Genomic DNA, 27,413 nt, shown 5'->3' with positions numbered 1-27,413 from the left:
GTGTTTTTTCCCTCCACATCCTTGTCAGCACTTGTTTTCTCTGGTCTTTTCAATAAGGGCCATTCTCATGGGTATGAGGTGGTATCTCATTGACATTTTGATTTACATTATCCTGATAATAAGTGATGTTGAACATTTTTTCATATGCCTGTTGGCCATATGTATGTCTTGGAGAAGAGCCTATTTTGCTCTTCTGCCCATTTTTTTTATTGGATTATTTGTTCTTTTTTCATTAATTGTATGATTTCTTTGTAGATCTTGGGTATCAGTCTCTTGTTAGATGTATGGTGTGCACATATGTTCTCCCACTCAATAGGGTATCTTTTTTTGTTTTGGTGATAGTTTTTCATTGTACTGAAGCTTTTTAGTTTGAGGTAGAGTATTCTTTTTTGTTTTTCTTGCTGTTGGAGATGAAGCCACATATAGAGATGAATCCACAAGCCTATGTTGTGAAGTATTTCGCTTATGTTTTCCCCTATGTATTTTATGATTTCAGGTCTTACATCCAAGTCTTTCATCCATTTTGAGTTAATTTATATGTGTTGTGTGAGATAGTGTATAGTTTCATTCTTTTGCAAATGATATTTCCCAACACCACTTATTGAAGTGACTTTTCTTTCTCCGGTGTATACTCTTAGCTCCTATATTATAGATTAATTGTCCATATAGGTGTGGCAAAACAAGAGTTTATTTCTTGTAAGTTTGTTTCTGGATGCTAGATTCTGTTCCATTGGTCTGTGTGTCTTTTTTTGCTCCAGTACCATACTGTTTTCATTATTATAGTTTTATAATATAGCTTGAAGTCTGGACGTGTGATACCAACATTCTTCTTTATTTTCAGGATTGCTTTGGCTATTCAGATGAATTTCAGTAATGTTTGTTCTATTTCTTTGTTGAATGCCATTGAACTTTAATGAGGATTGCATTGAATCTGGATACTGCTTTGGGTAACGGAATCATTTTAACAATGTTAGTTTTTCCAATCCATGACTTAGGGATATCTTTTCTTTGTTGTATTCTATTTCTTTTAACAATGTCTTATTTTTTTCATTGTATAGGTCCTTCACCTCCTTTCTTAAGTTTTTTCTTAGTAAACTTTGATATGATTGTAAATGAGATTGTTTTCTTAGTTTCTTCCTCTTCTAGTTCATGTTTGCATCAAGGAATGCAACTAATTTTTGAATGTATTTTGTAGCCTACTACTTTGCTTAAGGTTTTCTATGTATTTTTTTAAAGATTTATTTTTTATTTATTTATACAAGCACTGGGTTCAGTCAGAAGTGTGGGAGGGTGAGAGAATTCACTAGAGCCAAAGTGGGGAGCAGAGCAGGTAGACCCATGAAGTACACTGCTGAGGGGAGCAGTGGGCGTGGCAGGAGAGGTCTGCATGCCATGTGGGACCCTCCCCGGTGGCCAGGGATCAAACTGGTGCTGCAGAGGCTGCAGGCAGCTTTGTAGCCCAGTGCTCAACTGCTGTACCACCGGGGAGGCCCAGGTTTTCTATGTATATTATCATGTCATCTGCAAATACTGATAGTTTTACTTCTTTCCCAATTTGGATCCATTTTATATCCTTCTCATACCTAATTGCTTTAGCTAGGACTTCCAAAATTATATTGAATAGTAGTGGTGAAAGTGGATGTTCTTGTCTTGTACTAAATCTTAGTGGAAAAGTTTTCAGTTATTTACCATTGAGAATGATATTAGCTGTGGGCTTGTTATATATGGCCATTAATATGTTGAGATATGTCCCATCCCCACTTTTTTAAGGGTCTTTATCATAAATGGATGTTGGCTCTTATCAAATGCTTTCTCAGCATCTGTTGATGTGATCATATGATTTTTATATCTCCTTTTGTTGATGTGGCGAATTACCTTCATTGATTCTTGATATTGAACCATCCTCATGTCCTTGGAATAAATCTTACTTATCATGGTCTATGATCCTTTTAATGCATTGTTGAATTTGGTATGCAAAATTTTTTTGAGGACTTTCACATCAATGTTCATTAAGGAAATTGGCCTACAATTTTCTTTTATTGTGGTATCTTTGTCTGTTTTTGGTATCAGGGTCAGGTTGGCCTCATGAAATATGTTTGAAAGTTTTCTTCTCAATGGTTTAGAAGAGTTTAAGAAAAATATGTATTAGTTCATCTTCAAAGGTAGTGAAGCCATCAATCATTGGTGAAAGTGTTGTGTAGGGCGGGCTTACATTTGTAGCACCACTGATAGGCCTTCTCTCTGGGTTTACGAACACACGTCTCCACAGTCTGCAGTTCAGGATTTCAGTGGCACTTCACAGTAGCAGGTGGAAGGAAGACAGTTACACTTCACACTATATTCTTCACTGGGAACCCTGTCTGCCAGCACCTCAGCATCTATCTCTGCACAGTCATGTGTGTGCCTCCAGGCCAATCAGCACTTCCCTTCCCAGGGACAACAGCCAAACCCAGACATGCAGGTTCCCACCCTATGCAGTTTCCAGGTACCTCTGACCACCCACCTATTGTTGCAGAGAATTGTATTTCCTCAGTGTCCTGTTGCAGTCAGTATTGGTCCTCAATGTCCACCAGGTGCTCTGGTTTTGACCTAAGTCACAGGATCTCTGAGTCCAGTGCCTATCTATACCATCTTCAATTATCCTTCTGGGAGCAAAGCAGACAACCTCCTCTGATGTCATCTTTTCTTCTGTCCCATCTGTTATATTCTTGCTGTTGGAGAAAGAAATTAAAATCAGGGAAGGCAAGAGAAAGACATGGGTTCTTTTTCCAGGAGCTTATAGTCTAGATGGAGAGGTAGGACTGGTTATGTGCAAAGATGACCAGCAGCCCAACATATCTATAGGCATCAGATGAATATGTGGAGAATTGGTTCCATCAGATGTCCAAGCAGTTTTTAGTGATGTTCTGAATGCATCATTAACTCGATATGGAATGAGAGAATTAATTATTGCAAAAGGAGATATAAGTTGACAGGAAGTTTATACAACAGTTTGAATTTCAAACAAGCAGTTTTACATGTTGATTCAAGGAAATCATTGAAGTAAATCAGATTTTTAAAAATTAGCAGGATTGAAAAAGTATAATCATGAAAGAAACTATTTTCAACCTCTATCGAATGGAGATTCTTCAGTTAACATAGTCTTCATGTATAGTTTATCCATTAGCTTGTATTTTTCCTTTTTAAGTTACCTAACTAGAAACTTTAAACCCTTGAACAATTGACAGTAACATAGTTTATAAAAACTTCTAAGAAAGAAAGATTTTAATGTATTCAGTTTTATTGTGGTCACCTTAATCATGAATGCTTTCTGGTACCTGTAGTTTCCAATATTTATAATAAAGTTAAGATATTGTTATTAAATTTATTGAAAGTTTTTAAAAGAGTCAAGAAAAACGTGTAATAAAGGCAAAATGTAAATAAATTTTAAAAGGACAGAATGGAAGAAGGCAAAAGATGAGTACAATGTCATAATTGCAAAGACTATAGCCCTGCAGAGTTCAGAACTTTTCTGATGCAGTTTGTTGAGGGGGGTCCCTTTACCAACCCATACAGGCAGACCCTAAGAATCAGGCTTTTTAGTCGTGGGGACTCAGTGCTTCAAAAGACTTCTTAGCACAACAAAAAACTGCCATCCCTCTTTTGTTCCTAATTTCTGTAATTCCTTATTACCTCTATTGCATGAGTCCTAGCTACCCTGGATGGTCTCTTCGCTGCTTTCAAATGTATACGCATGGCTATCTCACTTTGCCCACAATGAGACTAATACTAGGTCTACTGGAATAATGATCAAGCAGGGCCAGTCAGTGAGAAAAAGAAATACCAATGAAAACAAAACCTTAAGTTTTTAAATGATTTGTAGAATAACTATAAATTAAGCCATTGAAAGTGCCTATAGGTTCTCTTTAGAAATTATGTAACTTAAAAAAAAATAAATTATGTAACTTTTTTCTTATTAAAACAAATAATCCTCTAGCAAAACTCTCTTTGCTTTTCTATATAATCATTAACAGTATCATTTTGTTTCAACTCTAAGATTTCCCTCTGTAGTTGTGTAGTTTAGCAATGAAATGGGAGTATTCTTGACCTTCCATTTCTTCCTTTTTTATTGGGATGATTTTTCAAGATCCAGAATAAATGATTTATGTAGTCTAGGTTTCATTTTTCCTATGGGTCATTTATTCATTCAATCATTCAATCAGTTGCCAATATTATTGAGCCCTCTATTTGTGCCAAGAATATGTGGAGATGAACAAAACAGTGTGTTGTTTGGACTTTAGGAGTTAAACAGCTAGTGAAAAGATGAGTAAGAAAATGGTGAATAAACAGTATGTGTTATTACTGTGACAAAGCTTACATCACCTACTCTTGGGATGCTCCATGAGTTATAGGAGCAAATGATATGTAGATTGGCCTAGGAGCTCTTTTAAGAGGAAGTAACCTTTGACAATTAAAGAATGAGTGAGAATTAGGTTGACCAGATAATTTTAAAGGCAGTCCAAAAAGAAGGAACAGCATGGGTGAAGATAGTGGAATGAGACATGTGTATCTTGGAAAATGTCAGTAGGGAGGATTGCTCAAGTGATATGATGTGAGAACCTGCTGGTTGGTGAGGTTGCAGTCAAATCATCTTAAGTGAGTGAGTGCCTGGCCAGAATTTACTACAATTGCAAACTCTCCAAACCTTTTAAATAAAAAAAATTACAATATTTTGATTTGCGTTTTGGAAGAATTGGTGTCAGTGTGAAGGTTGAATTGGAAGTTGATTGGCCAAAAAGGACAAATTTATGAAACTGAGAAGATAGACAAAGCTAGGCAATAGTTTTAAAACTTGCTAGCAGTAAAATCTTTATAGTAAAAAGTCAAACCAAAGGGCCAATTCTACTTAACTGGTGATTATTGAGTTAGAATGAGGAATAAAACTGAATTAATGATAAACAATAGAGGCAGATATTTCTCAATTCTGTATTTCATATTCCAGTGTTAAAATAAAATTTAAAAACATAATGACTTTTTCTGGAATAGCCAACCAAAAAAATTGACCATTTATCATTCCTGATAGAAATTTTTATTAAAATATAAAAGTGATCAACAGTTTCAAATGTGGAACCATACCAACTAGGTACAACTGGCATCACCGGCTGGAAATAAATTTAAAAGTATTTTGGAAAACAGATAAGATTGCCAAATGATTTGTTTTTTTAAAGGTTGTTAAGTCATCCTAGGTTACACTAAGCTATGAGTACACGAATTTGGAGACATTCGTTTGCTTTTCATCAACTGCTTTGTCGCATTAGTAAAACTTGAATGAGGCCAGTGTCTAATTTGTTCCTTTGATATACAGATAGACATAACTTACTGCAAATACCTTATCCTTGGTATGGAAAGCAGCATTCACAAGTTGTCTTATTAAAGTCTCTGATCATCTCATCAATATTTTAGAGTTAAACTTTTATAAGCACCCTAGGGCCTATAATCTGCATATTTATATTCTATTAAGACTGGGAGAGGCCACAGGACAAAAATAGAATCATGTCTTTATTATCTCTGTAGGTAGCAATTCATAATACTGTGTAAGACAAAATGAGATCTTGAGTGTTGACCCAATGTTGGCCAAAGGTAAATTTATTTATGAAATAACTTTGTGACTTGGAGCAACTACTTAATTTTTCTGGACCATGGCATCATCATCATCTACACAATTAGAGTATTGGACCAGCTTCTTGCTAAATGCTATGTTCACCCAAGAGATAATGAATCTAAGTCATTTTTGAGCTTTATAAGACTGGTAAAGGGCAGAAATGACTTTCATATAATGCTTGCCATTAAAGCTGCTTTCCTGGCTGATGTTTCTAAAAGGAAAATAAAGCAGAGAGAGAATGAGTAATCAATCAGTGAACAAAGGTTGACACCCCACCAGATTAGAATTTACCTAAGTCACTCTACCTTCCTGTCCCCAAGGCATCCAGATCTGGGATTTCTCTAAAAATGGCAGAGAAGGATGAGTCAGGAAATGTGAGGAAATCAGAAGAAAGAGTTATGGATAATGTGAATGAAGGAAGTAGTATGGAGAAAGGCTCCTAATTTTCTTGTCAATATGAGATTGTTCTCGACCTATTATTCAGGGTCAGACAAGGTCATGTTTTGAATAAAAGATCTGTCTCAATTCCACAGGAAGTGGTGTTGCTAATTCAGCATGTGGCACTTTATCTACTAAAACAAAGGCTTATTTTAGGAGTCATAAAGTGGGGGGTTGGGTTGTGGCTTCTTATATTTGCACATATATACAGTTGGTGAGGAAGTGGAGGTGGGAGGGAAGGCTATCCAGGCACATTTTCCTTAATATCCTGGCCAAATGCAACTTTGAATAATTACATTCTTCTGCCTACTTATACTTCCTCAGCAATTTCCTCACATTTTGTCTCAACTCATCAAAGATCCAGACCATGTGGACTTAAAACCCACATAAAGATGAAAATATTCAGACTCTTGTGGTAATGCCTACTGCAAGAGATGTCTGTGGTCACTCTGCATCCTGGTTTGGGTTAGTGGTTCGGAACTGAGTAACCTTGGGAAGAACGGCAGTTGAGTCTCAGTCCCAATGTCACTGATTATTTGAAACATCTGTAGAGTATAAATGTAAAAATTCCCTGTGTACTTTCTAATTCAGATTCTTAGTGTTGACTAGGAAGTAGCTCAGTTACTTGAAGAATGTAACTTTTAATAAATTCGCATTGCAGAAAGCATTTATTGTTGCAATACACAGTTGGAGTGTTATTTTGAAAGATTGACTATTTTACCTGTTTGAGAGGTGCTTTGATTGGAGTTATGAGACGAGTTTGGGGCTGTAGTATTGAACCACCTACAAACTAGCTGGGTGATGATGTTCAAGTCATCTTAACTTGGGGTTTCAAATATTTCATCCATAAAAAGAAAACATTTTGATTGGGCCATACAACCTTCAATAGTACCATTTTGTTCTCCTATTTCTTAGCACAAAGCTCCATGGAACCCAGATATGTGTAGTGCTTTGGAAGATTTTGGGAGCCAAATGAATGTAAAAACAAAATTATATGGTCTTTTATGAAGTATTCAAAAGTAAATGACGTATTCAAAAGTATCAATCTCAACTCCCCTCCCACCCCGTGTGTGTGTGTGTGTGTGTGTGTGTGTGTGCGCGCGCGTGCGTGCGTGTGTGTTTGCCTTACAAAATCTGGATAGATGCAGTTGACTGACTGGAAAAATTTGTAAAATCTTGGCTCCGTAGAAATTCTTTTCTTTACAAGGTCTTTGTTTCTTTTGGGGATTTTGTTTCCTGAGAAATGACTTTTGAGCAAAAGAAGGTTTGACTTAGAGTGTTCATCTGTGCCCTAGTAGTGAAGATATCAGTAACTGAAGGTTAGTTTAATGACCCAGAACTAGGAAAGCAGGTAACATATAGGTGCCCCGTGCCATGTCAGTGACAGAATAAAATGTAATTCTTCCCACTATAGCAATATGTACCATTGAAAAGGACCTTTCCAGAGAGAGAACATGGAAATTCTTAGGGTTCTCACTATTATTTTTTAAGATATTTTTATTCATGCATACAAGAACTGGGGTACAGGCCAGAGGTGTGGGAGGGTGAGAGGACTCACCAGAGACACAGCTGGGAACAGAACAGGCAGACTGACTGAAATACACTGCTGAGGGGAGCAGCTAGTGAGACAGGAGAGGTCTGCTGCGCCATGTGGGTATTTTGCTGGCCAGCAGGGATCGAACCAGCACTGCAGAGGCTATGGACAGCTTCACAGCGCTGCACTCAACCACCTGTGCGACCAGGGATGCCCAGGCTTCTCATTATTGCTCCTGTGCTCCCCTTCCCCCATGTTTAAGGACCGACCTAAGATTCTGATTTACATCAGGAAATTATATTTTCTCCTCTTTTTCTTTATTATAATTTGACTTTGCCTTTATAAGGAAATTATCTTCTTTTGTCATTTATTCTGTTGCAATTAGATACTATTTTTTTTATTGCCCATATTGTATCAGGAGATTAGTCAAACTTAGAATGTTTCAGCTTCTTCACATAGTTATTATCAGAAAGAAAAAAAAAAAGAAAGCAGCAAGTCTTTTTTTCTTTCTGGGTTGATAAGTTCCATTCTCCAGTTCATTTTTGTCAAATGCATTCATTATTGGATTGCCTGAGGTCTCATAGGTATTCGGATACTTAATTTGACTAAATATTAAGCCATGATCTTCAAAGCCATTCTTGTTCTGCCTCTAAAATTCCTTTCCCATTCTTGCTTTTCCACTTCATGCTCACAGTAATCTTGACCATTCGCCTTTCCCTCTGGTGAATTGCTCTCACTCCTTTTGGATCCTCTCTACCACCTCCCCTGCTCCATCTACCCAGAAAAGTCTTCAATAACGCTATCTCTTAATCCTCACTCACCAGGTGGGAATGTGTTGTAAACTCCCATACTTATTCTGTAACCCTCTTTTGACTGTAATCACATTTCACATTGCCTTTTCACTATCTTCCACATGATGCCACTTTCATTTAGATTATAAGCTTTTTAAAAAAAATTTATATAATTTTTACATCTTTTTCATTTTGCACAATGTATGCATTTTCATCTTGGTTATAGTCCCCATACAATTCCCACCCCCCTTGTTTTGATCATACTCCCTTCTTCCTCCACCCCCCACCCCGCCATAGTGTGTCTCTGGTTTATAGTTGCTTGTTGATTTTGATTTACTGCAAAGTCATAATAATCAAAACTGCATGGTATTGGAACAAGAACAGACACACAGACCAATGGAACTCAATAGAAAATCCAGAACTAAACCCACAGATTTTATGGTCAACTAATCTTTGACAAAGGAGCAAAGAATATGCAATGGAGTAAAGAAAGTTTGTTCAATAAATGGTGCTGGGAAAACTGGGTTGCTACATGCAAAAGAATGAAGCTTGACTACTACCTCACACTATGCACAAAAACCAACTCAAAATGTATTAAAGAACTAGACATAAGACCTGAAACTATAAAATATACAGAAGGAAATATAGGCAAAAGAGTACATGACATACACTTTAAAGACACATCACTCAAAGTAGTGATAGTGAAGGCAAAGATAAACAGCTGGGAATACATCAAATTAAAGAGCTTCTGTACAGCAAAAGAGACAGTAGCCAAAACAAGGAGACACCCCACAGATTGGGAGAAAATTTTTGCACACAACACTAATGATAAAGGACTGATCACAAAAATCTATAAAGAGTTGACAATACTCAACAAAAACAAAGTAAATGACCCAGTCAAAAAATGGGCAAAAGAGCTATAAGCTCTTTTTTAAAAAGATTTATTTTGATTTATTTATGCATAGAAGAATTGGGGTATAGGCCAGAGGTGAAGGGGTTGAAAGGATTCACCAGAGACAGAGTGGGGAGCAGAACAGGCGGATCTACTGAAATACACTGCTGAGGGGAGCAGTGGGTGAGACAGGAGAGGTCTGTTGTGTCATGTGGGCCGGCTCCCTGGCAAGGACCAAACTCAGGTCCAGGTTGCAGTGGCTGGCAATAGCTTGATAGCACTGAGACTTTAGCCCCTGCATCACCAGGGAGGCCCTAGATTATAAACTCTGAGGGGAAACATGACCTTAATGAATACTTGCCGAGCGAAAAAACAAATATTTGTTCTTTAGCAAAGGCTTTGACAATTTTTTATGTGAAAGATTGTTAAAAATAATTTCCTTATTTGGAGATTTGATGAAATTTCTATGTGGTCTATAGATTAGATGTCAGTAGTATATCAATGTAAAATCTCTTTGTTTCATTATTTAGTTGCATTTGTATGATGTGGGTGAATTTCTTTATTCTTGGGAAATATACATTGAAGTGTTTGGAGGCAAAGAAGTTGATGTGTATGAAATTACCCCCAAATGGTTTAAAAAATATGTGTATCTTGTGTATTTGTATCTAGATACAGAGTGATAAAGTAAATGTGGCACAATGTTAGTACTGGTTTGGATCGAAGGCTTTCTTTGTTCTGTTTTTGTAATTTTCAAGTAAATTCAAAATTATTTAAAATGAAAAAGTTTTAAAATTAAACTTTTTTATTTTGAGAGTTAATCATAGAAAACTAGTTCAAATGCAGGAAAATAAAAAGAACATATATTTGTAGATAAAAAAGTCAACCAGAGAAGGGTCTAGAACCCATTCAGTTAATATTTTTTAAATGACCTGTAGCACATAGCGTGGTGATGAACTCCCCAAGTTATTGTTAGGCAGGTCAATTCTTCTGGATAGTCAAATGCTAAGTAGTTAGAAATAAATGCAAAATAACCTGGGACAGTGCTTTCTGTGGAAAAGCAGCAAATGCCTCTGAGAACCCAAGGCATTTTGAAGTCCTATCTCTAGGAACAATATAATTGAAATTGTAATTTGAAGATGATGAACTCTTGCCAGGAGCTTTAATAATGTAAGAAAAGATTTCAGAATCACTGCAGGTGGTTTTTTCTATGTGCTACTTCTCATGAAGATTCCAACAAAATAGTGGGCATTATTGGACGTAAAACAAAATATTTTTGGTATAGGCATATTGAGGTACAGGCATAATGTTTACCTATTGTTATGTAGTAGATTATCTCAAAAATCTGTAGTTTAGGGGCTTCCCTGGTGGTGCAGGGGTTAAAGACAGCGCTATCAAGCTACTGTCAGCCACTACAGCACAAGTTCAATCCCCAGCCGGGCAGGGAGCAACCCACATGGCACAGCAGACCTCTCCTGTCTTGCCCGCTGCTCCCCTCAGCAGTGTATTTCAGTACATCTGCCTGTTCTGTTCCCCTCTGCCTGGTGAATCCTCTCACCTCCCTCACCTCTGGCTTACACCCCAGTTCTTATATGCATAAATAAATAAATCTTTTTTTTTTCATACATCGCCCATTGAAGATTTATTTAATTTGTTTGTTTATTTATTTATTTATTTATACAAGCACTGGGTACAGTCAGAAGGTGAGAGAATTCACCAGAGCCAGAGCGGGGAGCAGAACAGGAAGACTGATGAAGTACACCACTGAGGAGAGCAGCGGGCGCAACAGGAGAGGTCTGCGTGCCATGTGGAACCCTTGCTGGTGGCCAGGGATTGAACCAGTGCTGCAGAGACTGCGGGCAGCTTTGCAGCCCGGCGCTCAACTGCTGCTCCACCGGGGAGGCCCCATAAATAAATAAATCTTTAGAAAAAAATCTGTAGCTTAATACAATCATTCTCTACTACCTAATGGTGGCAGCCAATGGAATGGTATTAGCTGGTAGTTGAGACTCTGGCTCTCAAGAGATTGTAGTTAGTACGTAAGCAGGAGCTGAAATCATCATAAGGCTTGACAGAGCCTGGGAGACCCACTACCCAGATGAATCACTCATATGGGTGTTAGCAGGGGCCCCCAGTTCCTCCCTAAGTTGATTTCTAGTGGTTTGCTTGAATGTCCTGATGATTGGGTACCTGGCTTCCTACTGAATGGTGATCCAAGAGGCAAGATGGAAACTACAGTGACTTTGACAATCTATATTTGGAAGTTATACCTTGTCATTTCTGCAATTATACAATTGTACTCATTGTGGGAAGGGCTTACACAAAACAGGGATCACTGGAGACTGATTATAACAATAGGGCGTAATCAGTCATGCAAAAGCAGAGCTGTTGAAAAGAGAAAATAATTTTTTTCAGTCACAATTAAAGTTTATTAAGGACAACTTACATAGATCTTCAGCACTGCAGATGATAGATAGGACTTCAGTCTATTGAAGTCATTGAATGCTAATAATTATATTCTGATCATAGTGTCCTGTGATTTAAACTCTTCTGTCATTCCCCATCATTTTCTTTCTTTTTTAAAATTTATTTTGTTTTATATGTATTTTACATTATTCTTCATTTTTGTACACTGTATCCTTTCTCCAAAAAGAATGAGGGGTTTTATTATTATGTTTTTAGTGGCTAGACCAAGAAAATTAGGATTCTTCAGGTTGAGTAGAACAAGTGGGGAAGATATGGAGGTATATTAAATCATGAGAATATTAGGATAATAAACATGGTAATATTCACCAAATTGTGGAATGAGGAATAGTGTTTGAAGTTTCTTTTTCTAAAAAAAAAAAAGATGAATTGGTTTTTTATTAGTGATACACAGACTGAACTGGGAAAATGTAATAGATTCAGAATGGTTTAAACTCCAAATAGCTATTCCTGGTTTCAACTATTCCTGGTTTAAACTCCAAATAGCTATTCCTGGTTGTATTATTTCTCCCTGTACTGCCAATTCTTTCTTGCATTTACTTTTCTCATTCTTCATAATTCACAAGATACCACCCTGGGACAGGCAGTCCATCCCATACCTGAATCACTAACTCTGCCCATTTTCTTTGCCTCCAGTCTTCTGCTCCTTTGGTTACAATTTACATGTATTCTCTCTGTTAATCTCTAAAACATCTCTTTCATCAAATAATCTACCCTGCTCAAAGGCTTCAACTGTATCCTACCTCAAATAGGATAAAATCATTTGTACTTAGCCTGATGCTCAAGACTCTTTACTATGCACTCAACATATCTTTGCAGCACTGTTTCTCACAATCCTTCCCAAACCTCCAAACCTCCTGCTCACCACCCTCATCAAGGACTGGCTCTTTGCCTCATGGCCCCTCTTATGGTTTTCATTTTCTTAGGGGCTTCCTTTTCTTCAGATGTGACTCTGAAGACAGGTTATAGATGTTGTCGTCATCAACAAAATTTGTTCAAATCTCTACTCTCTAAGTTGTCTGATTTCAGGCAAAATAGTTTATAGCTGTCAATGAGATTACACTCAGTGACGTCTAGTTCTTTTTTTTTTTTAATTTTCAGGTTTGACCTCCTTTGCTGCTAACATTGATATCCCCATCCTTTTAAAACCCTAGTAATTTATTTCTGCAATGACTCATTTGGTAAATAATCATGTTTTATTTATAGTTTTCCTGTAGTAGATTTTACACTATTGAACGCAGAGACCATGACTTGTAAATCACAATATTCTCCACAACTACATGCACTTAGATCCTTAGTGAATATGGTTTGTAGACCTTTTCTAAATATTGTAGGTAATGGATTCAGAGAGACATTGTAGAGTACTTCCCAAAGTTGATGACAAACTGGTGACCATGGTCTCCCCCAAACCTTGTGATTCCATCTAACATGGTGGGGGGTGACTAGTTAAGTAGGTGAGGCTATAGTTCTGTGTTCCCACAGCCAATTCTGGACTTAAGCATGGCAACATCACACAGTATTGAAATGGCCCATTTGTGGCTGTACTCTGTATGGGGCAGGAAACTTTTTCAAGGTAGCTTGGTGCATCCTCAGGTCTTTGCCCAGTTTTTCTTGATGTGAAGTGCCCCATGAATGCAGAAGCATTTCTAAACACTCAATTAAAGCTAATGTTTAGGGACTTTTTTCTTGGATGTTTATAAAACCATTATAAGTTTATGAAAATAGAATTTGAAAGTAGTGTTTTTTCTTTTATGGACATACTTTTTCTTTTAGTGGACATACTCATTTAACTTATATTGTTAGACGTTCCAAGGAATACTATGTGACTGCTGTTTAATTTGACTAAGACAATACCTTTATTATGGTATTTGACAAAGGCAAAATGACACGAGTACCCCAGACAAAAAATGTATATGGCACTTTTACTATTTTAAATGCACATTTTTCCCTGGGTAAAGTAATATACTTATGACTAGATTTGGACAATGGAAATAGAAATTATGACATTGTTTCAATGATTCCTTTTATTTGCAAAGTAGTATTTCCATGTAAGTCCTCAACTGATGTTCTCAGAGCAACCAGCAAGCATTACTATTTCAACATTTTTAATATCTAAAGCTGAGGCTTGATAAGGTATTCACAGGCTCCAAGCTCCAAGAAGAACATGGTACATTTCTTTCTGCTCCACCTGGTTGGCCTTTTGTGTAGGTCAAGGGAAAGCCCAGTACATCCTTTTTAGATAATATGATAGTTTTATAAAGTGAAATAAGTAACTCTTGGTACCTAAAGGGGAAAAATTGTGAAAATGCTGATATTCTTTTTTTTGGGTAGAATTATTATTAATGGAATAATTAACATATAACATTACATTAGTTTCAGGTATAAAACATAGATATTGTTAACCTTCAATAAAAGAACAGTAAGGTTAGCAGGCAAGTTTAAATATATCTATTTAGGAATAGTAAAGAAATGCAATTTTGGGTACACAGATTTAGGCAGAAGCTTAAAACATGTCCCAAGGAAGGACCAAGGTTGGGGGTTCTTAGAGAGGGAAAAAGAAAAATGAGGTAATGAATGGTGAGGTAATGGATGAGGTAATGGTCAGATGAAGGAGTCACAACTTTTTTATCAGTTCTTTCAAACATGGTATTCTGTCCTTGTTGGTTCTTGGAATGTTATTGGCTTGATCGAGGGTCAGATACAGTTTAAAGACACAGTAAAGTGTTTATTTTCTTCAGTGACTTTTTTCTACCCTATTTAAATATGGCTCCAGTTGTGTTATTAGTTATCATTACTTTTCATAGTATATGTCATAAAATGATCTTTGCAATAACTATTTGATATCCATCACAATAGTTACATTTTTTTCTTGTGATAAGAACATTTAAAATCTACTCTCATAGCAACTTTGAAGTGTACAATACAGTGTTAATAACTTCCGTCACAGTATTGTACATTGTACCCCAGGGTTTTCTTATTTTGTAACTAGAAGTATGTACCTTATGACAACCTTTATCCATTGTACCCTCCCCCCATACCCTCACCTCTGGCAACCACCAATCTATTCTCTATGTGTATGACTTAAAAAAATATTCTTACATATAATTAAAATCACTTATTTGTCTTTACATATAATTAAGATCATTTATTTGTCTTGCACATAATTGAGATCATTTATTTGTCTTTCTCTTATTCACTGAGCATAATGCCCTCAAGGTCTATTTATGTTGCTGCAAATTTCCTATTTCCTCCATTTTTATGACTGAATAATATTCCACTGCATGTGATATATTCCACATTTTCTTTATCCACTCATCCAAAGATACTTACGTGTTTCCATATCTTGGCTATGGAAATGGAGGTGCAGTTACCTTTTTGAGTTAGCACTCTCATTTCCTTCAGACAAATACCTAAAATTGGATCATATCATAAGGATGTTTTATTTTTAATATTTTGAGGAATCTTTATAATATTTTCCATAGTGGGTGTACCAACAGTGTATGTGTGTTCTGAAATATGGCTATTCTTAATATGGAAAATAATTTTCATTTAAGGAGCTGTGAAAGGATTTTAGGAGTAAGAATGAGCTTGGGAAAAAACTGGGTGAGGGCACTCAAGTTTTGTCTATGTGTGTACTTAATGATTCTAAGAAGGGAATAGATTTTATTGATAGAATTGTTATTCCTCTGTTGTTGGAAAAATAAATTGCTAATTTAGTCAACATCCCATTATTTATTTCTTCTAACACACTGATAAAGTATCTGCTTCCTATCATAGAATCCAGACTTATCCATTGCAAGGATTTTATTCAACATGATTATTTACAAAGGTTTTTAGTCTACCTTTTTCGTGGGGCTGCAGAACACATAAGCAGCAAGAGTTAACTCTGCCTGCTGTGTTTCCTCTTTCTAATGGGAGCACTTTAGCAATGCTAATCAGTTGTACTGATTTTCTGTTTTGATTTTTCCATAATAATTAAGTGAATGATATGGAATGCAATCAAGTTTGGCACTAGGGGGTTCATGCAAATGACTGTTTTTTTACATTTAAAATTTTGTTAAATGGAACCTTAAGGAAAATTATTTGAAGAGGAATACTGGTTGGGTGGGGGTAGTTTAACCCCCAATTTAGAGATTTGAATATATTCAAAATGTCAATTTTAATGTGGCAAATCACCACTGTGTAATTTTTTTTTCAATTGAAATAATGCTATTTTTAAAAAATTGCATTTTGTTTTCATTTGCACTCTAAAGTGGAAGATTATTGTATAAGACAAGATGACACAATTTAAAGCAGAGAAATCAAGAAGAAAAATATATTGAGTTTTTTTCCCTCTGGGTGGAAAAAGGGAAAAAAAGGTACCAACATCTACTCATCAAAACCTACAGAAAAAATAAATAAAATAGGGAAAGCATACAAGTTGTGTCCTAGGTACTTATTTGAATTGCCTATCAGTGCCTTTATGAAATAAGATGGAACAAAAGGAAGGACAATGTATGTTTCTGAATATAATAAAATGTTGCTTTTCTATAGTTTCTTACAACTCATGATATATTTGTAAAATGTTTTCTCCCCTTACCATATATAACACCAACACCACAGCAATCTCTCAATGCAGTTTGATTTTTCGCCACACCAGATTTCAAAAGCAATAAGAAAATAACAGCATTCCAGTTTTTTTTTAAGTTTTTCCCCCACTGTGCCCATGGAGAGGTTAAAAGTCTTAACAGGGCAAAGCATCAAGTACAAAACAAGAAGGGATACCAGAAGATTAGTATTAAATCATTTATATTAATTTTTTATTTTATTTTATATAGTTTTATATCATTTTTCATTTTTGCACAATGTATGCATTTTCATCTTGGTTATATTCCCCATACAATTCTCACCACCTCCCTTATTTTGACCCTAAGCTTTCCTCCTCACACACCAGCCATGGCTGGTGGGAATAAAATTATACAAACACTTTAGAAAACAGTTTGACAGTTTCTGAAAAGTTAAATGTCTTCCCATCATACAATCTAGTCATTCCATAATTAAGCATCTTCTGTTAAGAAACAAAAGTGTGTATTTATATATACGTGTCCAAATGTTCCTAGCAGCATTATATATAGGGTATAACTGTAAACAACTCTACAGGTGAATGGATGAACAAAAGTGGTATACTACTCAGGAATAAACTATTAGTATACTTAACAAAAAATTTTATATTAAAAGAGAATACACAACCTCTTTCTGTTTCTTGGCAGTTTGATTCATTGCTTATAGCAACGTCTAACTTTGCAAACTAAATATTTCTAATTGGGAAATAGATGGTTTGAATCTGAAGTGGTGACTCAGGATATAAACTTTCTGATTAGGGGTAATCGTGAGTAGGTGGCAACCTCCTATTGACCCATACTGGTTTTATCTTTGAGAATAGAATGAAAGTTAATATAACATATTTCACAATTCATTGAAATGCAGTATTTATTCTGATAGGCAAAACAATGACACAGAAAGATATTTGCCATGCCTATTTTTTTTTTTTAAGATTTTTATTTATTTATCTATACAAGCACTGGGTACAGTCAGAAGCACGGGAGGGTGAGAGAATTCACCAGAGCCAGAGTGGGAAACAGAACAGGCAGCTGACGATACACTGCTGAGGGGAGCGGCGGGCGGCAGGAGAGGTCTGCGTGCCATGTGGGACCCTTGCCGGTGGCCAGGGATCGAACCGGCGCTGCAGAGGCTGCAGGCAGCTTCACAGCCCAGCGCTCAACCACTGCGCCATCGGGGAGGCCCCTGCCATGCCTATTTATTACAGCGAACTATATTAAAGATTGTCTCTTTTTGATGAATGAGGAAAATACAACAAGTAGTATATTATGCCTTCAATTGTGAGACGGGGAAAATAAAAAATACCTACTTTTTTTTTTTTTAAACCTTTTTTTTTTTTTTTAAGATTTATTTATTTATTTATTTATTTATTCAAGCACTGGGTACAGTCAGAAGCGCGGGAGGGTGAGAGAATTCACCAGAGCCAGAGCGGGGAGCAGAGCAGGCAGAAGGACTGAGGTACACTGCTGAGGGGAGCAGCGGGCGGCAGGAGAGGTCTGCGCACCATGTGGGACCCTCCTCCGGTGGCCAGGGAGCAGCCGGGGATCGAACTGGCACTGCAGAGGCCGTGGGCAGCCTCGCAACCCAGCGCTCAACCGCTGCGCCACCAGGGAGGCCCAAAAATACCTACTTTTTAGGCAAGTTATTCTGAGGATTAGATAGGTAATTCCCCTAAAAGTTTCAGCTCTGTGCTGCACACTGTAATCAGTACAGAAATGTTAGCTGTTATTGTTTATTAGAGCATTATTTACTTTTATTTATTTAAGTGGAATGGCTGTTTTAGTTATATAATGTGAAGCTTCTGATTTTACGATTTGATGATGAGAGACTCAATAACTTGAATTAATCCACATGCCATATTTTGGCTACCCACTTATGCTTTACATGTTGATTCCCTAATGACTGAAATCTGTTTTTAAAGATTTCATAATCTCTCAGAGTGGCTTGTACTACCTTTTAATTGTCTTACAAATTCATATTTTTCCTTGTTCCAAATCAAAGATTTTTGTTTTAATCTTTGTAGAGTTAGGGATAGGTGACTTGTGATAATATACTTAATATGTGTGGGAACATGTGGGGAGGGAAATACCACCCCCCATTCCTCTGGGTTTTTGTTGAATTGGTATGGTAAACAAACTAACACCAGAGCGATTAGTAGGAGAAAGAGAACAAAGTTAATTACTTGTGTAAGGACAATTTGCATAACTAATTCTAGAATAAAAGAAGCTGACTAGGGTTTGTATTCTTGAGCTAGAAGACAGGTACCTGAGATGTCTATGAGTGATGATGGGGATTCACATGAGAAGAAAAGGGTGATATTTGACAAGATCAGATGCTTTGAGATAATTGTTCAATAGAAAGGTTATTTTTGGAGATGTTCCTAAATCTGGGTAATCTTCATTCTGCAAGGTAATGAAAACAGCTTCTCTTGAAGCCCTCAAAGCCTCCATTGACCTTAGCTCCAAATGGCTGCTGAGCATTCTGGGGAGGCCTATTCTTCATATACATGTTCTTATAAAACAGTCTTGATTTTGAAGGGTTTCATACTTCGTTTAATCTATTCTCTTAAATTTGAAGATAAACCATTTCCTAAGGTTAAGTTTTGCTGTTGTTATTATTTATTAATGTAAGATAAATTTAATTTTTTAAACCACAAGGTTATTCAATTCATTTGCTTCCTAGATACTAAAAACTGGTAACCTCATGATGTGGGGAGTTAGTATAACTTCTCAAAATACCAGTCTTCCTCTGGAAACTACTTTGGTCACATAATCTGGCCTATTGTTATTAGCGTCACTAGTTTACCAACAGTCAGATAAATGGTTTTCATATTTTTAATTAGCAAATGGATCAGCTATTTTAAATTTATGTCCATTTTTATAATGACTATATAGAATCATTTAATATAGTGTGATAATTAACCTTTCCCTGTTCACTAAGTGCTCACTTCCTGGAGATGGGTGTGATTTCTAGGCACATGCTGTTATAGCTGTTGGACACTCAACCTGACCAGTGCTTGGCACATAGTAGGTGTTCAGTAAATGCCCACAGGAAGTGACTGTATTTGAATATCCCACTGAAACTTCAATTTTTTTTTTTTTTTAGAGATCTTTTTTTTTTTTTTTTAAAGATTTATTTATACAAGCACTGGGTACAGTCAGAAGCGCGGGAGGGTGAGAGAATTCACCAGAGCCAGAGCAGGTAGCAGAACAGGCAGAAGGACCGAAGTACACTACTGAGGGGAGCAGTGGGCAGCAGGAGAGGTCTGCGCGCCATGTGGGACCCGCCTCTGGTGGCCAGGGAGCAGCCGGGGATTGAACCGGCGCCGCAGAGGTCGCGGGCAGCTTCGCAACCTAGCGCTCAACCGCTGCGCCACCTGGGAGGCCCTGAAACTTCAAATTTAACATATCTAAAACTAAACTAAGGCTTCTTCCCCCAAATGAGGAGGACTTCTGTGCTTCACATCTCAATGAGGAGCTCACCATCCACCAGAAGTCTCTTATTTCTCTTACTCCCACATCAATCACTGCTTCCTATTCCATCTCCTGAATATCTCCTAGATTCACTCAGGTCCTTGCAGGCTCAATGTTACCATTTCCTTAGTTCCCCCATAGTCATGGCTTAGCTGACATTTCTCTAACCGCCTCCCCCTGCAAGAAACTCTCTGCAGCCATAGAAATCTTTCTACTGTCACTATGTACCCTTTATTACATCTCCATTGTCTTTGGATGAAATTCACATATTTTGCAATGGCTTATAAAACCCATTATGATATGCCCCCTACCTCTTTTTCCAACTGAATTAATTTGAGCTCCCTAAATGTGCCTGACCCTCCCTCACTTCTGGTTCCCTCTGCCTCTTCTGTCTTCTGTCTTCTTTCTTCACTCACTTGTTTTCCAGGCTTCTGAATATGCCATTACTCATTTTTCCATTATGGTTTTTCTTCTTCTCAATAATACCAGGTTCATTTCCTCTAACCCTAACCTCCCAACAGCTTTATACTTTTTTCTATATACCTGTGCAGAAACCTCAGTAAAATTAGCTGGTTTCATTTCTATTCAGTAGATGAGAGAAACAAGCACTAAATATTAAGACTATGTCATTATTGCTAAATTATAAGCATCTTAATGGGCAGGGACAGGAACTAGTTTGGTATTTTTGTCCAATTTTTGCATGGTGCCCAGGATAGAGTGGGCATTCAGTGAACGTTGAATGAATTATTGAATGAATCTCAGTTTGAACCTGAGGTGCCTCTTGCTTGAGTCAATGGAGCCTCTGTTTCATCATTTATCCTCTCAGACAAATGAGGCCAAATTCCTCTGTGAGCCCTCTTCTTCCAGAAGGGAAATATGCCTGGTGAGAGAATCTGGAAGCCTGTATTGCTCTGAGTTGTTCGGGTAGATTCCTTTAATGTTGGCTGGCGTGGATGAGAAGGGCTTTTGTTATGGTGGCAATTAACGATGATTTGCACATTTTAGTAATTTACAAAACGGTGGCCACCCTGTACAACATAAGAAATACCTCTCTCTCCTGGACCATGAAATCTGGTGCCACATCTATTTAAATACATGACTTGTTATGCATGTTTCAGCCCTAGTGACAACTGGTACCAAATGGTTGCTGGATTGAATAGAATTCTGTCTGGGTCATTTTAATGCATCTTTAACATCGATTTCTTTCCTCCCCTTGTAGGTTGCTCTTCAGGAAAAAAAATGGTTATTTCTTTGAACTCATGCCTCGGCTTTATCTGTTTACTGCTTTGCCACTGGATCAGGACAATATCACCCTTGAATCTTGAAGACCCTAATGTGTGTAGCCACTGGGAAAGGTAATCATTTTCAAAGTAATCTGAGAGATAATATCTAATAAGTTCCTTAATATACTATCACTATTGGTCTGATATATAAAATTAGAATTTGAGAGGAAATTTTGAAATTATCTTTATGTTAAAATCATTAGTTTTATGTAATAAATTGGGTAGTTATTATTCACCTTGACCTTACAGAATATTATATGAAAAAAATGATATGTTGATTCTAACATTGTAAGGTTCAGAGAAAACATTAATAGCTGAACTAAAGTGATTCAGAAAAATGCCTTCTCTTTGCTCTAACTTGATTTGTAATAATCAATTGGACTTGCAAGGGAACCAGTGGGTGAAAAGTGGAAGACAGAATGGAATAATGTACTAAAGTGTTGAGATGTGTGGCTTAAACATAATGTCCTGTTGATGGCCTGAAAAGGGAGACATCATTTCTGGGAGGAACTAGAATGACTATGTGGAGGTAGTATCACCTGAGGTGTTCTCAAAGAACTGAATAGTATGAGTGGATGACAGTGGATTGGGAAAGGTTCTAGGAATAGAAGGCAACAGAACACCAGTGCCATAGGGACCACAAAGGCTGTGCTCAACAAGACTAGAGTCAGTACAGTATTGGAGGAGGGCAGGTTTGACTAGATTCTATGCAAGCAGAAAATGAAATGTCCAGATTTGGGCAATTTGTATGGGAAATTCAGATGAAGCACAATATAATAGGCCCATCTCACGGGTGTTATATTACCTCCTGTAACCCAAAATAGTGCAAACCTTGCAGTAATATTGCAGTATAATCAAATGCAGTCTGCTACTTTAATGTGCAAGTAAAATCTAAAATAAAATCAAATAAAGTCTACTTCTTTAATATGCAACTTGCATTCCTTAGAAAGTATCTTTATTTCAAAAATAACATTGCAAATGCAAGTTTTTCAAACAAATGGAAGGTGTCAAGTACTGGAGAGTAATATGTATTTTTATTAGCTGTAGATGCAGTTATATCAAACTCTTGGTATTTTTTCCTGTCACCCTCAGAATCACAACTAGCACATCAGAATATACATTTTAATCACTGTTGTCACCCAATGGTAAAAAGAAAAAAAGAAAGCTCAGTCTTTCAAGCACAGGAACTATATTATCTTAGGGGAACACTGTTACCTCACACACTGTAGTATTTTTCAATGATGCCTCATCCCCATCTCCACGGACAATATTATGATCAGGGTGACATAAACATGTTTCCCTGATCAATCAATGGAATATATATCATTATGAAACTTTAAACTGTAGATGATGTATGTGTATGTAATAAAGTTCTCTACATTTTTGTTATTAAATATACTGAATTTAAATAGGAAGGCCCTCCTATTTATATTCTTCATGGCACCTCCCATAAAACATTACACCATCAAATTAAATAATAAATATTTATTAAAGTAATAAATGAATCAATGAATACATTAGTGGATGCATATTAAATTTTAAAAAGTACTGGCTATTGGTGGTTGAATTTCTTGGAGGATGATAGCTTTGGAATGGGAGGAAAAATCAAATTTGTAAGCTTTTATGAAATGAGAGTTGACCGATCTTGGTGATGCATGGAAGGTGGAATGTGAAAAAGGCAACAAAAGGCAAAGGGTTAGAAACTGCTGTCTAAAGAAGCAAAGATGATGCTGCACATAGAGAAAAATGAAAGGAAAAGGATTTGAGAATGAAAAAATTAGTGTAGTTTCTCCATATTGTTTATAAAATGTATTTTAATGTTTAGGAAAATGGGCTTGGGAGTCCCTAGCATGATGAGGTATGAAAAGATGAACACTATAAGGGAAGGGCTATAGAGAGAGAAGAATCAAAGAATTCAAAAAATCTAGCATCCATTCATATGTGCATGTTTTGTCCTGATTCCTTATTCAGTATTTGCCCAGACTTCCCTGCACATAATTGCATTGTTATAGTCACCATTTATAATTCCCAGTGTTTAAAACACTGCCTTGCATATGGTATATGCTCAATAAATAATTGTTGCATGAATAAGCTCATCTTCTGATAGGAAATGAAATGACTAAATGTGGACATCAGTGGGGAGGGTGCAGTGGAGGACGAGAGAGACAGACAAGGGACACATTAATCTCTAATATGATTCCATTGTTGCACAAGTGATTATAATAACCTCTAAAATATTCAGTAATGGGGAGGGAAATTGAGCGTGAAAACACAGAGAAATGATGGAGTTTTTTTTCTGACTATAATTTTTCTATGAACTGCCAGAAAGAAAGATTGACAGCTATGATCTTTTTATTGATAAATTTCCTGCATGAGGCTTGATAATGGTTCTCTGAAGATAAGTAAAAGAATGGACTTGTTTTGACAAAATGGAGAAAGGAGTATAAATTAAAATGATTCAAATAAAGGTACAGGCAACAGGTTCTCCTATACCTTCAAAAATTGAAATGGGCTTAAATTGAAACTGGGAGAGGAAGGTTAGCTTCAAGGACAAAACTCCTGGTAGTTTGGGTTGAGTAAGGTTTATTGTAGGCTTTCCTGATGCTGAAACCCATGTGGACAATGTCCTGAGCCACAGGATCACCTGGAGCCTTGTTTCTCAGAAGGTGGGTAGTGGAGCTACATGAAATTTTTTATTTTCAAATGAAAGTATGCCTCATTTTTATGCACAATTGTGATTCTTACAAATTGTACATAGAATGAAATTAAGGAAAATGAAGTTATTTAAAATACACAAGAGGTGCTTCTTATCAAAGAAATTCTGTACAGCATCCTTTTGGAAAATGAATAATTCCATGAATGATCTGTTTCTTCTGCCCATCCCTTCTCCTTATTCTGTCAGTACAAGTAGGTCCATCTAGTGGGGGTTTCTTCTAAAGAAGGGGTACATGAAGAGAAGTCATTCTCTGTCCAACCCCTTGAGGGTGGACCACAGAAGTGGTAGTAATTGAAGCAACAGTCCTAAAGTGAGCAGAGATTAAAAAAAAAGAAGATGTTTCTTAACATATCTGATTAAAGTAACAAGATTATTTAGGCAGATAAAATGTAATTAACCACTTTGGAATATGCCCAAGTGATGACTCCTCCTCCTTCCCCCTCTCCCCTCCCTTTGACCTTAAAATAAATCTTGTTGGAGTTTCTCCCTGGATAATACTTAATATGTTAAAATCACAGTGATGACATTTTTCAGTGTGTTTGAGAAGAATAAACAAAAAAGCAAGAGAGTGAGTCTTGCATTGCAATGCTAAAAGAGTGTAAAATTGGGATCCAATTCCTTTTATACCAGTTTGCAACTTGCTTTCTGCTTTAGAAGCTTGTGAATGTTCCAGTGACATATGAGAAAGACAAAGGGGCAGAAAGGTGTAGGGGGTCCTAGTGTTGGTGCTGCCTCTAGACTGACCACTAGGAGCTCCGTGTTGCTCTTTTGTGTTAAAAAGGGCTGGACTAGATAATTGAGAAGTTTCCTTTCCACCTTGTGATTTTATGCTGATGAATGTGGAGCCATAAACTTCTAACAGATACACTAAGTTTATTTATTTATTTTTTTTTATCAGGATTGCCTTTTTTTTATTTTTTTTTTTTTTTTTTTTATAGAGGCATGTTTTATTTATTTGTTTGTTTGTTTGTTTTGTTTATACATGCACTGGGTACAGTCAGAAGCGCGGGAGGGTGAGAGAATTCACCAGAGCCAGAGCGGGGAGCAGAGCAGACAGAGGGACCGAAGTACACTGCTGAGGGGAGCAGCGGGCGGCAGGAGAGGTCTGCGCGCCATGTGGGACCCTCCTCTGGTGGCCTGGGAGCAGCCGGGGATCGAACCGGCGCTGCAGAGGCCGCGGGCAGCTTCGCAACCCAGCGCTCAACCGCTGCGCCACCGGGGAGGCCCCAGATACACTAAGTTTAAATAGCAGTCTACCAGAAACCATAATAAAGAACTACTGAAGCCTGGTTCCTTCTTGAAAATTTCTCCCTTAATGATGCAAACACACAGCTTTCAGAAGGTGTGTTTGGAAAGCGACAACTTATTTAACGATAAGAGGTGAATATTGAACAAATTAGGTGCAGTCATTTCTGGAATATTCGGCAGTCATAATTTGAAGACTGTTTACTAATGTGGAAACATACTTATGATATACTCAGGTTAAAAAAGTAAGTTTCAAAATTATGTGCATTGTATGATTATAATGATTTTAAAACCAACAACAACAAAAAATAAACTAAAACTAAAACCCCCTACAGTCTATGAAGAAGTTTATTTTAGCTAAATGGCATTGGTGGTTATGTCAGAATTATGGATTTTCTCTTTTTTAAAAATTGTTTTCCAAATTTTGTAGCTCTTTTATAATACAATTTAAAATGGAAAAAAAAATAATAGTATAGAAAAGAAAAAGAATGCATAAAGAAAGAACAGAAAGGAAATTTGGGGTGAAAGATTTACAGCCCTTTTCTTGCAAACTTATGTGGAAGCCTCAGTTTCTCATAATTGTGAAAAGTAACTTATATTCAGTCCATTCTGTATTGAGCTTGAGCCTCTAAATATGAATTGGAATTCTAAATGTTTTGATTGCCCCTTTCTAGAGAAGAACATTTTTATATCCCAGAGTCAGAGAAGAATCCTGCAAATGTCTGCTATGGATAAACAACAAATCGAAAGAAGAGGAAATTCGTGTACTTTTAACATTTCCCTTTATTTAAGAATCTTCTAGGCAGTTAGAAGTAAATGAAAACATTTTTCATGTTTTCTTGTGGAATCAGTTCTCCCATCTACATCAAATAGAATGTGTTTGGCCAGGATCTGGTTCTTTTTTTTTTTTTTTAAAGATTTATTTTTTTATTTATACAAGAACCGGGGTACAGGCCAGATGCACGGGATGGTGAGAGGATTCACCAGAGACAAAGCAGGGAACAGAACAGGCAGACTGAGGAAATATACTGCTGAGGGGAGCAGCGGGTGAGACAGAGAGGTCTACTCGCCATGTGGGTTGCTCCGAGGCTGGCAGGGATCGAACCGGCACTGCAGAGGCCGTGGACAGCTTCACAGTGCTGCGCTCAACTGCCTGCGCCACCAGGGAGGCCCCAGGATCTGGTTCTTGATGATCACTTTTGCTTTCCAAGGTATACATACCTTAACATAATAACATGGCCTTTGGAATTTTATGGAAATTCTGCACCAGGTAAATGAGTACTGTATAACCTGGTTGAAGATTATTTTTTGCCCAATCAGCATTAACTTAGAGTAGTTTCTTTTTCATTCATCTAGCATCTCCTATGTGGAAAGTTGCTCTGTTTTGCACATGCAACATTGTGCCTGTATAGCAATTCCCTATCCAAAAGATGATTCATTCACTTTTCTGTCCACTAGAAATTGAATGGAGAAATAATGCTTCAGCCCTCAAAATTCACTAATATAAGTAAGATCAGAAGGACAGAGAATGGCAAGGAAGTCTTGGATGCATCAACCTGAACCTCAGAGCACTGCTTGGGCTCTGAAAAAAATACTAATAGCTTAATGTGATATTTCATACAGCAACACATATTTTAACAATGTTTTTTTGTTTTACCGAAAAAGAGTTATATATTTGCATATGGGTGTTTACACACTCTACCTTCATCCAAACCTGTCCTGACAATAGCAGGTTATCATCTGTCAGAATAGAAGGAAATAGTTCTCTAAAATGTATGTTAGAAGGATGTAATATATAGCATGGAGATTATCGTTAATAATCTTGTTTTGCATTTTTTAAAATAATTTTTTAAAAGATTTATTTATTTATATAAGAACTGGGGTACAGGTCAGATGTGCAGGAGGATGAGAGGATTCACCAGAGACAGAGTGGGGAACAGAACAGGCAGACTAACTGAAATACACTGCTGAGGGGAGCAGCAGGTGAGACAGGAGAGGTCGGCTGAGCCATGTGGAAATCTCCCAGAGCCAGCTGGGATAGAACCTGTGCTGCAGAGCCTGCGGACAGCTTCACAGCGCTCCACTCAACCACCTGAGCCACCAGGGAGGCCCTTGTTTTGCATTTTTGAATTGCTAAGAGAGTAGATCTTAAAAGTTCTCATCACAAGGAAAAAAATGTGTGTCTATGTGTGGTGATAAATGTTAATTAGATTTTTTGTGGTGATCATTTCACAGTATATACAAATATTGAATCATATACATCAGGTATACCTGAATCTAATATAATGTTATATGTCAGTTTTTCTTCAGGAAAAATAAA

General features: G+C 37.0%; 1 protein-coding gene across 10 annotated transcripts in view; it reads left to right on the top strand.

Moving 5' to 3' along the window:
* The window catches only part of MEGF10 (multiple EGF like domains 10), a 340,065-nt gene that overhangs the window by 195,618 nt on the left and 117,034 nt on the right, over nucleotides 1–27,413 (top strand). For all 10 annotated transcript variants that reach the window (XM_037509425.2, XM_054694471.1, XM_054694465.1 and 7 more), the window contains one exon: nucleotides 21,069–21,204. In XM_037509425.2, coding sequence (XP_037365322.1) covers nucleotides 21,089–21,204 — 116 coding nt within the window. In that variant the 5' untranslated portion in view covers nucleotides 21,069–21,088. The remainder of the gene's footprint in view (nucleotides 1–21,068; nucleotides 21,205–27,413) is intronic.

The sequence above is a fragment of the Talpa occidentalis genome, unplaced genomic scaffold, assembly GCF_014898055.3.
Source record: "Talpa occidentalis isolate TD23 unplaced genomic scaffold, MPIMG_talOcc4v2.1 talOcc4.13, whole genome shotgun sequence".
In the NCBI taxonomy this organism is placed as follows: Eukaryota; Metazoa; Chordata; class Mammalia; order Eulipotyphla; family Talpidae; genus Talpa; species Talpa occidentalis.
This window is presented reverse-complemented; position numbering and strand designations above follow the sequence as displayed.